General features: G+C 36.8%; 2 protein-coding genes and 1 long non-coding RNA gene across 3 annotated transcripts; 1 reads left to right on the top strand and 2 right to left on the bottom strand.

Annotated features, from left to right (window-relative positions):
• Positions 1 to 225: 225 nt before the first annotated feature.
• On the top strand, positions 226 to 2,085 carry LOC110877933. Its single transcript, XR_002557416.2, has 3 exons — positions 226 to 466; positions 548 to 694; positions 1,869 to 2,085. It is a non-coding gene; the product is annotated as an uncharacterized LOC110877933 (long non-coding RNA).
• Positions 2,086 to 2,366: 281 nt separating this feature from the next.
• On the bottom strand, positions 2,367 to 4,786 carry LOC110875884 (G-type lectin S-receptor-like serine/threonine-protein kinase SD1-1). The gene is made up of 6 exons (XM_022124080.2): positions 4,732 to 4,786; positions 3,918 to 4,066; positions 3,584 to 3,794; positions 3,220 to 3,457; positions 2,784 to 2,934; positions 2,367 to 2,672 (listed from the first exon to the last, which is right to left on the bottom strand). The coding sequence occupies exons 1-6, from the start codon at positions 4,784 to 4,786 to the stop codon at positions 2,367 to 2,369; spliced, it is 1,110 nt and encodes a 369-aa protein (XP_021979772.1).
• Positions 4,787 to 8,427: 3,641 nt separating this feature from the next.
• Positions 8,428 to 11,888, bottom strand: LOC110875883 (G-type lectin S-receptor-like serine/threonine-protein kinase At4g27290). Its single transcript, XM_022124079.2, has 2 exons — positions 10,591 to 11,888; positions 8,428 to 8,591 (listed from the first exon to the last, which is right to left on the bottom strand). Exons 1-2 carry the CDS (start codon positions 11,876 to 11,878, stop codon positions 8,428 to 8,430), a joined length of 1,452 nt encoding a protein of 483 aa, XP_021979771.1. The 5' UTR covers positions 11,879 to 11,888.
• Positions 11,889 to 12,166: the final 278 nt, after the last annotated feature.

Here is a 12,166-nt window from a genome sequence, read left to right as displayed (position 1 = left end):
TACAAAAATCTGCTTGTCACAAAAGATATATAACCTACTTTTAAGTAAATGTTATATCTATAATACTATATAAAGCATCTCCTATGTACTACATAGTAATTTTCAACAAAATATTAAGATGGCAGTCTAAAAGGTAAGAACAAATCTCCATTTTTAACAATTTTTCTTCCCATCCTGCCCCTCTCTTCCTCAACTTATACCTAATCTTACACCTCTGTAGTCCATTGAATGGTTTGAGCGAATTGAAGACTCGCTTCGTTTCCACTCCCATCCCCTCTTTACTCAGGCCTGGACCATACAAATCCCCATTACAACCTGGAACCCTAGCTAAGTTCATTTCACGCTCTCTCCAATCTCATTTTTTCTCTCGATCTGGAACCCTAGCCTCCTCTATCCCTCTCCATTTGGATGACGAATAACTGGAGATGTAGAACACCGATTTGAAGAAACCCTAACCGATTTGTAGGTTTGTTCCTATTCTTGTTCCTGTTCTTGTTGTTCAAATATTTTTATAGAATCTGTTAATTTTTTGTAACATGTGAATCAGACACACAAATCGAGGATGACCCTAGCTGATGATGTGAACTTGGAATAAGGAAGGGGTACCGTGTGGAATGTTGATATTATAGGAGCGAAGGGTGAGGGTTGGATAAATTAGGGCAAGCCTAATGGTTCAGGGAAGTCGTTCATTGAGGTAAATTGATGACAACTATATGTTTTAATTGGTTTTATGAATTGATGATTTGTATGTAAGGGAAACTTAAACTTATGTTTGGAAATTATTCATATTTTGGAAATAAGCTGCAACGATTTTACAGTTTACAAAACAAAAATTATGTAGCAAGCTTTATATAACTTAATTTTAAACTATCATTATTCCAAGGGAAGGACACAAGTATAGTTTGAAAATTAGAATTAGAACTCAAGTTTATGATAGAACTGATTTATTGATATACTTTTGTTTTGAAATTCATTTGTTCTTTGTGCATTTTGTTTGGTATTTGACATGATATCCCTTTCAACAATGGGGGAGAAGGCGATCTGCAGTTGCTTGCTTGGGTATGAATTAAGTAGGTTGGCATGATTGTAATTCATTTTCTGTTTTTTTATGGTTCATTCATTATGATACATAGTAGAAGGCATATGTAGCAAGTTATAGTATCAATTTCAATTGATTTCTTAACTTTGATTGACAACTTGGTTGTATGATTTTCATCCGATTCGAATAGAAATTACAAAATCAACACCAAAGTTTGAAGCTTTCTCCACTGTGTTGTATGTGTTCATGATTTAGGTGTGTGTGTGTTCGTTTCATTCAACAATTAAGAGATATCAAATACATCATCATTCCTTTTTTATCAAAACACAACATACAATTGAGTTGTAGTTGCCTAAAAGGATTATCTTTTTGAACTAGATGTCAAAAGTTAGGATACTGTAAACATAGATACAGTTTTATGGCTTTCTAATTCTACTGTCATCAGTCACCAATCATTTGCATTTTCTTATAATAATAGCAACATTTTAATAAAAGGTTATTTGTCGCATAAAGTATCTCCGCCACAACGCACGGTAAGCTATAGCAAGTACCGAATTAAAGTGATGTCGTGTGAACAAAATACGTATCGGTAGACGCTTTTATCTCTCTGCTGCTATATTGAATGCTGGTAGTACCGGTACTCTAGCGAAATGAATTGATATTTCCAGAAACCCGCCTCGAAGCACGGGAAATTTCATTCATTTATATCGCTGCACTATATATTTTTAACATATATATGCTTAATTTAATCTTTCATGTATCAATTAACGCTTTCTTTTTAACAATTTTTTAATATAATTTGCTATTGCTTACATTTTCTTTTTTGCAGGGCTCCTTAGGTGGAATTTTAAAAACAATGATACTAATATTGATCCATTTATAAGGTAACACTCGAGCTGGTCATTGCTTACAAGGATCAAGTAGAAAGTGTTATTTTTTGTCTTTAGATTAATAATTTATTTACATGAGTGGGTTTTCATGCTTTTATATGTCTATATATCTTACCTTAGTCTTATTTTTTTTATGATGGCATGAATGATGATTTGGAAACAGATGATCGTATTTTTTAAGTATATATAGAGATAGTTACTGGATCTACCTTAACTACTAAGTCTCATAGGGTTTCCCCATTTATCATAAGGGTTTCCCGTACGTTGCAGCCACGAAGCGCGAGTGCTTTTATATACACGCACACACAACGTATATACATTTTTTTAACGTTTTCGGATTTAAATTATGTTCTCGGCCCATATTGTCGACTCCGCTGCAACGCGCGGGTTCCCCACTAGTCACACTATATGAACATATACATGAAAGACCAAGCATTCTATCGAGCATTTAAAACCGTTATGGTGACATTATTAACCGAATTATGTGGTGGCATCAATGAAAGAGCACTAGCTTCACGCGAACTTACTTCAGTGACAAATGCAGGTTGTTTCGGTGGAGGTAATGTACTCTCGCGATCCAACATTGCAACCACAGATGACATAGTTGGTCTATCTCTGGCATCATTTTGCACACATAACAAGCCAATATGTATCGATCGGAGTATTTCGGAATCAATGTGCACATCCCTTAATTGAGAGCTAGCAAGCTCGAGGGATTTGTTTTCTTTATAAAGTCTCCATGCCTAAAAAATGTCAGAATTAGAGCAAAGTAGAAGCATATATACAAGGGATTATTCTTGTGGTCACTTTTGTCCAAACATTTTACAATAGTTGAATAAGTGGATTAAACTTACATGTCCGAGAAGGTTATCCCTTTGTTTTTCATCAGAGAACCCACGGTTTTTCTTCCCACTTACTATTTCCAACACCAAAACTCCAAAGCTGAATACATCCGATTTAACTGAGAAATGCCCGTGCACTGCATATTCTGGAGCGATGTAACCGCTGCAAATTAAAATGTTATCCAATCACTACTAATAAATGTGCGCATTTTTAAAATAATACTCCACCGTGCAAGTATATTTATATGTCTGTGCATATAGTTCTAAAGAACCATTTAGCTAGACCCTTAATAAGTAAATGAGATTTTCAAAGAAGTCTGTGACCTAATGGCATTGGTGGTGAGGGTTTAAACCCTGGCCATTGTGTGCATTTAGGGATTGTAAGTCGCCATTTTAAACGGTGATATAACATATGCCATTACTATCTTTGGTTTTATATAGGTCTTACTATGTTCCAACCACTTTGTTGGTATTGGCTTCAGTCTCGTAGCCTTTAAATCTTCTAGCAAGCCCAAAATCTGATATCTTAGGGTTCATGTCATTGTCCAACAAAACATTTGCGGCTTTCAAATCTCTATGAATAACCCGAAGCGGAGAATCCTGATGCAGATAAAGAAGCCCTCGAGCAATCCCATGGATAATATTGAATCTTTTGGGCCAATCAAGCACTGAACTCCTGCTTACATCTACATAAATTAACTATTTGCTTAGTTTTTGCTTAGTGATGGATTGTTTCATAATTTCAAGGGTTGATATGCCAACTTTTGTACTACTGTGACTGTATCCTGAATTTTAAGGAAAGAGAGTCAAACCAAATATTGTTAAATCCAAACTTTTGTTGGCCATGTATTCATAAATCAGCATTGGTTCATCTCCTTGAATGCAATATCCTAAAAGCTTCACAAGATTTCGATGTTGGAGTTTGGCAATACACCTAACTTCATTCTTGAACTCATCAAGCCCTTGCCTTGAAAATTTTGACAACCGCTTCACGGCTATTTCTCGACCATCCTCCAGCACACCCTGAGGTATTACAAATATATGATTTACTTTTTATTAGATATTTTCATGTTCAAGATACTCATTCTGATAAGAGCCTCACAAAATTTCAAATAGTTAATCTCTAAATTTCTAAATATTAGTTACCTTGTAAACGATACCAAAGCCACCTTGTCCAAGCTTATTAGCTATCGAAAAGTTATTTGTAGACTTAGCAATAATAGATAAGCTAAAGGATGGTAAATCAATATCTTTGTTTTGGCCATCAGAGGTAGAGTCTTCATTGAGTTCTTGCACTGAGAATTACATACAAAGTGATATATGAAATTATTTTTACGGAAGAAAGCATATAATCAACCATGGATTGTTGGCGTAATTTCGAATAAAGAAATCAAGAGTTCGAAGCTTGAATAACTAAGAAGATAATTATTAGTTTGTTTTAAAATATTTATTGGGGTAAATTTGTATTTCTAGCTTATACGAATTTGAGTCTAGCTTGGATAGGAAGTCTAGTCTAAATACCGATTCTAGATTCTAAGAGTCCATATGATGTTATGTATGGAAAATCACCCACCTACATAAAATTCAAACCAGTTGATTGTCTTTGTTATCCATGCCTGCGTCCTTACGCAAAGTCAAAACTTCATCAACGATCTACTCGATGTGTAATCCTTGGATATTCCTCTTCCAAGTTGGCATACAAGTGTCTTGATCTCGCACCTCGTCTTACAACATGTAGAATTCATCCAAAATGAATTTCCCTACCAAAACCCTAAAGAGAGTCAACTTCTTAAATCGACCTACTAAAATGCAACCTCAACCTTCTCTCAAACCTACTCCTACTATACCTCAATCGCCACCCCCTCCAATCATATCTCCCAACATTCCTTTGTTTCTATCACAATCACCTCCTTTCACTCACCACATTACTTACGACACCCTCTAATTCACATGAGTGCACCTTCACATCCAAACATATGCACCATCGAATTCTCCACAAAAATCTCCTTCACCATTATCCTCTCATTCGTCACCTATGGCTACTGCACACACCTCACCCTTGTCCCTTGAAACCTCTACGACTTCCACGCCCAATATTCCCAGCCCAGCATGTTTGCCACCATGAAACCGTAAACCAAACCCCAAGTATTACAATCTAAAGTTTGTTAATACCTCAAACCTACATCCTATTCCCACCAATACTGAACTAAACACACAAGCCTTAAAAGATCCATAATGGCACAATGCTACAAACAATGAGTTTAATGTTCTACATAAAAATGGTATGTGGAATTTGGTCCCTCCTAAATCTCACAAACCAATTTGTTGCAAGGGGATATTCTAAATAAAAAGAAAACCCGATTGGTAAATCGACAAATACAAGTTCGGAATCGTACGTACCGGCACCGAAAAAGTTCGGGATCGTACGTACCGGTATTTAAAGGTAAAATTCAGTAAAATACAGGTATCGAACCGAAAACGTCAAAAAGCGGGTACCGAATCGGTACCAAAAATAATTCGTATGGGAAATTCTGTACCGGTACTCGGTACCAAACGCTTCTCCCCAACTGTGTGTGGTAATAATAAGAACAAACAACAACAAGAAATTTAAAAAAAAAGAATTGTTGAAGTTATGTGTCCGTACTCCCAATACTTTATTTGCCATTTACGTCCTTGGAATTGATTTTTTTAAACTGGGTTATTTTTTAGACTGAAATTATACGTTTCAAGAATGTCAGAAAGGAAAATGATACAATTTTAAAATTTTGACTGAAATGTCAAAACTGAGCAAATCACATGACGTAAATGACCCTTTAACTCTTTTTAATTTGACCGAGATAAAATATATACAACCCGGATTGATGGACTTTTAAGGATAAACAGCATGTTGGCCTTATTGAAGTTTTAAACTAAATATAGGTATAGGGGTCGTTCTGTAATTAGTATTAGTTAGTTTTATGTTGTAATTAGATTAGTTAGTAAGTGCGAGGACCGGAAGCGACAAGATGAAAGTTTGTAACCTACAAACTTAATCAAGCGACATCTCCAGGAGACGTACCTGTTAGTTCGACGCCTAACATCACAGAAACAAAGAGACGTGATTTTTCACAAGGAGACACACCTCTTCAAGATCAATCTCAACCACAAGTTCAAGAGTCGCAACCGTTCGTGAAGAGATATGTCTCTACAATCGCATCTATTCGTATAGTATATATAGGGTTCATGTATGTCAATTGTAATCATCACTTTTCATTCAATACAAGCAAGTTTATTCTTCTTTTGATTCTCAATTTTCATATTCAAAACCTGTGATTCGCATGTTCGATTACCAACAGTGGTATCAGAGCACCACGTTAATCGATCCAGGAAGCAAGAAAGAAAGATCTCAGTGCAAGATTACGAGCAAGAAACGATAATCTGGGTTTGCCGATTGAATCAGAGAATCAGAGAACCGGGCGACGTGTTCGATTTCGTAAGTACGTTTTTTTTCTTTTGATTTAGTCGAACCACAATAAAGGAATAATAGGGTCATCGGTTCTGTGTAAAAAAAAAAAGGGTCAAAGTTGTTTTGGTTTGATTCCAATTAATTTGTTGTTACTGATTCATTAAAGAATCATAAACAAGATCACGAGTTTTAATCTAATTGCAAGTTTGACTTTTTTTTTGCAAAACCATATTGGAATCACACTAATTGTGGAACTGATGTTCAAAAGGAAAAAAGAAATCAAGTTTTTTGTACGTTGAAAAGGGGATCATTAGCATGTTTTTAAAGTAAGCAAGTCAATTTTTGAATCATAAACGATACGTATAGCAAGAAATCGAACCCGTATCGGTTCTAGCAAGTCAAACCGATTCTTGGTTCAAATAGCAAGTTCCGGACCGTTTGGTTCAAAATAGCAAGTAGCACGTCGAATCTTCACGATTCAGTCTAGCAAGAAACGACCATTCTTGGTCAAAGCAAGAAAAAGCAAGTACAGCAGGTCGATCAAATTAAGTCCAATTAGCAAGTTGGTTGGATAGTTTTGATCAAATTCGCAATAGCAAGTTAGCAAGAATCTGATCAGCAAGTCGGTCAGAACCTGATTAGCAAGTGGGTCAGGGTACATAAAAATCTGATTAGCAAGTCGGTCAGAAACGCAAGAACCTGGTTAGCAAGTTGGCCAGACGCAAGTACTAAGTAAGAAATTTGATCTACAAGGTCAAGAAAGGGATCATCCGATCACAAGCAAGATAGGCAAGAAAAGCAAGGCGAGAAAGAAAGGAGGCATGACAGAAAAAGAAGGAAGTGCATCAACGTCACTCCATGAGCAAGGGAATGTATCTCTTCAATGCCCAAAATTGAAAGAGACGAATTATACCCAATGGGCAGTTATGATGGAAACAATCTTGAAGGCATATAGTCTTTGGGAAACAGTTGTTTCAACGGAAGGGATAAATGAAAAGAAGGCGCACACAACGAAAGCACTTATCTTCCAAACGCTACCGGAAGATGTTTTGATGCAAGTTGCGTAATACGAAAAAGCAAAGGAAGTATGGGATGCAATCAAAGTTCGTTATCTCGGAGCAGATATGGTTCAGAAAGCACGTCTACAAACTTTGAGGAGCGAACTAGAAGTCTTAAAGATGGATGAGAACGAAACAGTAAGTAGTTTCGCAAGCAAGTTGAGTGGTATAAAAGCCAAATTTAAAACTCTCGGTACCACTATCAAAGACAAGAAACTCGTAAGGAAGTTACTTATCTCCGTTCCGAAGAAGTTCCTACCCATCGTGGCAAATATCGAACAATATTCAGAAATAGACAAAATGCCGTTTGAAGAAGCAGTGGGAAGAATAATAGCTTTTGAAGAACGTCTCAAAAGTCAAGACAAGCAAGAAGATAATAATCAAGGAGGACTCATGATGGCACGTGCAGATAACCAATTTGAAAGTTTGCATCATGGAAAAGGTCGTGGTGTTCAAAACCATGGCAGAAGTCAAGGACAAGGATCTTTCAAAGGAGGAAGAGGACGTGGAAAAGATATGGGTCCAAGAAACCAAGACAAGAGCAAGTTCAGATGTTATGATTGTGGAGAACTTGGTCATTTTGCAAAAGATTGCACCAAGTGGAAGGAAAAGGAGAAAGACACGCAACAAGAAGCCAACCTCGCATTGGAAGAGGGACCAATGCTACTGCAAGTCAAGCAAGTTGAAGACCTTTGTTAAACTATATTTAGTTTACGGGGGAGTATTGAAGTTTTAAACTAAATATAGGTATAGGGGTCGTTCTGTAATTAGTATTAGTTAGTTTTATGTTGTAATTAGATTAGTTAGTAAGTGCGAGGACCGGAAGCGACAAGATGAAAGTTTGTAACCTACAAACTTAATCAAGCGACATCTCCAGGAGACGTACCTGTTAGTTCGACGCCTAACATCACAGAAACAAAGAGACGTGATTTTTCACAAGGAGACACACCTCTTCAAGATCAATCTCAACCACAAGTTCAAGAGTTGCAACCGTTCGTGAAGAGATATGTCTCTACAATCGCATCTATTCGTATAGTATATATAGGGTTCATGTATGTCAATTGTAATCATCACTTTTCATTCAATACAAGCAAGTTTATTCTTCTTTTGATTCTCAATTTTCATATTCAAAACCTGTGATTCGCATGTTCGATTACCAACAGGCCTTACCTTGTCTTCTCATGTGATCCCTTTTCTTCTTTATTCTTACACAGTTTGCAAGAGTTGCAACAGCCAGGACCAAACATATTGAGGTTGACACAATCACTATAGTTATGGTTTTCTTTTTGTTGGAAGCGGAGCCAGGGGTTGTAGGACCTTCAATACATAAAGAATTATGCAACATTAAACAACGGAATAGTCTTACTAATTGTTAGGGCACACGGGGTGGTCCGTTATACCACCCCGATCACGTGTTATAAACTAACGGAACACCGCCGCCGGCTATAAATCAACGCGTTAGTTTTTGAACGCGTTAAAGCTATCACGCGTTGAAAATGGCAATCATTCATTTGTGAAATAAGGCTCTGCATGTAAAACGTGTACATATTCATGAAAATGGCAATCATTCATTTGTGAAATAAGGCTCTGCATGTAAATGGCAATCATTCATTTGTGAAACGTGGCAGCTTAATTTTAAAATAAAAATTATAAAAATTTAGGAGTGATAGAATTCTATCACTGGTGACCACCCCTCATACATTTCTATCACTAGTGATAGAATATTGGGTGATGACATGGCATGATTTGATTGGATAGTGGGAGTGATAGAAACTATCACTAGTGAACCACCCCTCCTCCCCTTAGTATGTATACCCCGTATTGTAAGGGGGATGGGGTACTGCCCGGATAGTCACCAGCGGGTTCACCCGTATGAGTTGTGTTGATTTCGAGAAATCTGACCGTTGGTCAACGGTCAAATTCATTAAAAAAAGAACTTTTTTTAAACTATATATATATATATATCTTTCACCCAAATAATTTAAACACACACACTCTAAAAATCCTTTCTTACCAAAACACTATATTAACGGATTCTCAAAAAAATCTAGAGGTGCCGGTTCAAGTAAATGAGGAACCGATTCGAGCAAAAGAGGTATCGGTTCGAGTAAAAGAGGTGTAGGTTCAAGCCGAGATGTTGTTTTCGGTGGTGAAAGATATATGTCACAACCTCCTCCTACTCAACCCATACCATAGGCTTGTATGTTTGGGCAACAACTTAACCATTTTTTTTTTCACAACCTATGGTTCCATCGGTTCGGTCTGATTTCTCGCTGGAAGCGATGCAAAATGGGGTTGGCCGATGAGCCATTTACCGGATTTTTAGGTTGTTTTATTTTTAAAATTGTCGTTCTTTTAATTTATTTTCTGGTTTTTAGTTTAATTTAAATTATGTATTTTTATTTTTTAAATTATGTATTTTTAGTTTATTTTTTATATTAAAATTTGTTATTATTTAGATTAAAAAAAAAAAAAAAACAAAGTTTGCGGTTAGGGTAAGCGGTTTACGTACAAACAACCTTATCGTATAAAAGTTAACTGAGAAAATTAACTCTCACTTATGTTAGGGACTATGCGAGAACGAATGTGCAAAAGTTTAGGACTGTAGTTGTAATTTTAAAAGGATATAAACTATAGGTGAAATATCAATAAACCACTTCTCGCATTTTTCTCAGAAAAATATAAGTAATTGACTTTTCAATCATTAGTTTTTAAAGAAAAAAAGGGATAATCATAATAATCAAAATAGGCAAGTAAACCTTGAAAATTAACAAAACAAGTGTTCGAATAGGCAATTCAAAACAACTAATTAGAGGACAAATCCACTTGGGAATAGTCCAGTGGTGTTAGCGAGTTGCTTAGGATAGGAGAGGTCAGGGGTTCAATCCCCATGGTGTGCAACGTTAGCCATTCAAAAAAAATTAGAGGACAAATGACCAATGATGGCTCCTTCACAACCCACGTCCTGATAACCGGGCTCTTCACAGCTCACACTCCGCTAATAGGCTACTCCATAGCTCATAGTCCGATAATCGAGCTCCTTCATAGCCGACTTGAAACTAGGGTAAACGTCAATGCCAATCCTGCTACCTCATAGCACACACTCCGACAATTTGCCTCTTTCATATCCCACACTACGATAATCCGGCTCATCTCTCATAGCCGGCACATGTAAAATTCAATGCTTATTTTGTTAATGTTAAATAAATGTTTACAGTCAACTTGCCTATTTTAATTATTTTCCCAAAAAAGAAAAAAAAAAAAGCCTCCTCTATTGTCTTGCAATGAAAAATCAACTAAAACAAAGGGTGCTTACTTGTTGATTCAGGGAGGGCCACTCTAATGTAAAGATCTTGAGTGCCATCCGATTCTCTAACATCCATTAGATCACCAAACCATAGCAGACATCCACTTCCACCATTTGTAATATCTGAATTTGCATACGCTGTACAAGAACAATTCCTCCTGCACTCCGTCTTACATTCGTCTAGTTTCATACTCAAATTGTACCATGAACTTCGGGTATCTGGGATTTTCACGCCAGAAACTCTATTAAACACACTCCCATTACCATTCTTATTACCACAATCCAAAGGAGTTCTCCGTACACACCCACTTGTCCAGTTTGCCATGTTCCATTCCTCTGGGCGTCTGGGCGCAAATCCTTCCATACAGCTACAAATGGGGACTTGGTTTCTAATGTTACAGGTCCCGTATGGACCACATAGTCCATATGGTGCACAACTATCATTAAGTACGATAGCTATAATGGTTTGCCAAGTATGGGTGCTGTCATTCCAAGTCATAAGTTTGATATCGCCATCAGGGTTCAAATACGCCTTTGACACAATCGACCCAGCAACTTCAATAATATAGTATCTTTCCTTCTCATTCATAACAAAATCGTTTATAACTGAAGCTAGGTTTCCTGTCAATCTAGGAAGATCAATAATGCTAACCCCATTCCATGGTGCAAACCTTGTGTGCAAAACCGAACTGCGCTTCTCAAATACCTGTGGGAAACCATTTGTATCCATCCACAAGACGTACGGACCTGGAGAAGGATCATCAAGGCTCTTCCATGATACCCATTTTCTGTCTATACCTGTAATGAAGTCCATACCGATTTTCATACCCGGAAGATAGGTGTCTCCAGGGTAATCAAAACTTTGCCATAAAGTCCTGCTGCCCTCCCTTATAACAAGATTTCCATTATCTAAAAGCTTTGCCACTGGATTAATAATTTTCTTTGATGATACAACAGAAGATGACCAGATAGTGGTATTAGTATTACCAACAGAAACAAGTTGCAGGATCCCGCTACTATTGACTTCGACAATGCCTGTAGTAGTGTTAAGTGATGTATCTCTATTTGCAACCCAGGCAACGGCGCCATTCGAAACATTTTTGTACCATATTCCCAAATATCGATTCTTGGAGTTACCGGGGCTGAAGAATCCCAGTTCAAACTTTCCTCCAGATGAAAGAATGGTATCACCATCTTTGATGGGTTCAGATGGGGAGAAAGTGTCTACTGCAATAGAACTTGTTAACATAGAACATAATGCCAAATGGAATAACAACACAATGGTAAGACCCTTCATTAATGTGTTCTTCCCTCTAAAATATCAACAAGCTATTGAGTTTCTCAATGCAGGAAGATACATACATCCGCCATTTGATATTCAACTTGGATTATTTTAAAAGGCAACTATATAATGTGATAAGAACACTCTAGTGATGGCTGTGTGTTTGATATGAGCCTTTTGAATAGTTAACACTTATTGTTCTCTATTTCTGTAACTATGTTAATTTAATGAGAAAATCTCTATTTTAGCTATTGACCAGTTAAAATATATAAAATAGCCAATTGTAGCGGCTCAATGAGCCTT

This window comes from Helianthus annuus, chromosome 9, assembly GCF_002127325.2.
Source record: "Helianthus annuus cultivar XRQ/B chromosome 9, HanXRQr2.0-SUNRISE, whole genome shotgun sequence".
NCBI lineage: Eukaryota > Viridiplantae > Streptophyta > Magnoliopsida > Asterales > Asteraceae > Helianthus > Helianthus annuus.
This window is presented reverse-complemented; position numbering and strand designations above follow the sequence as displayed.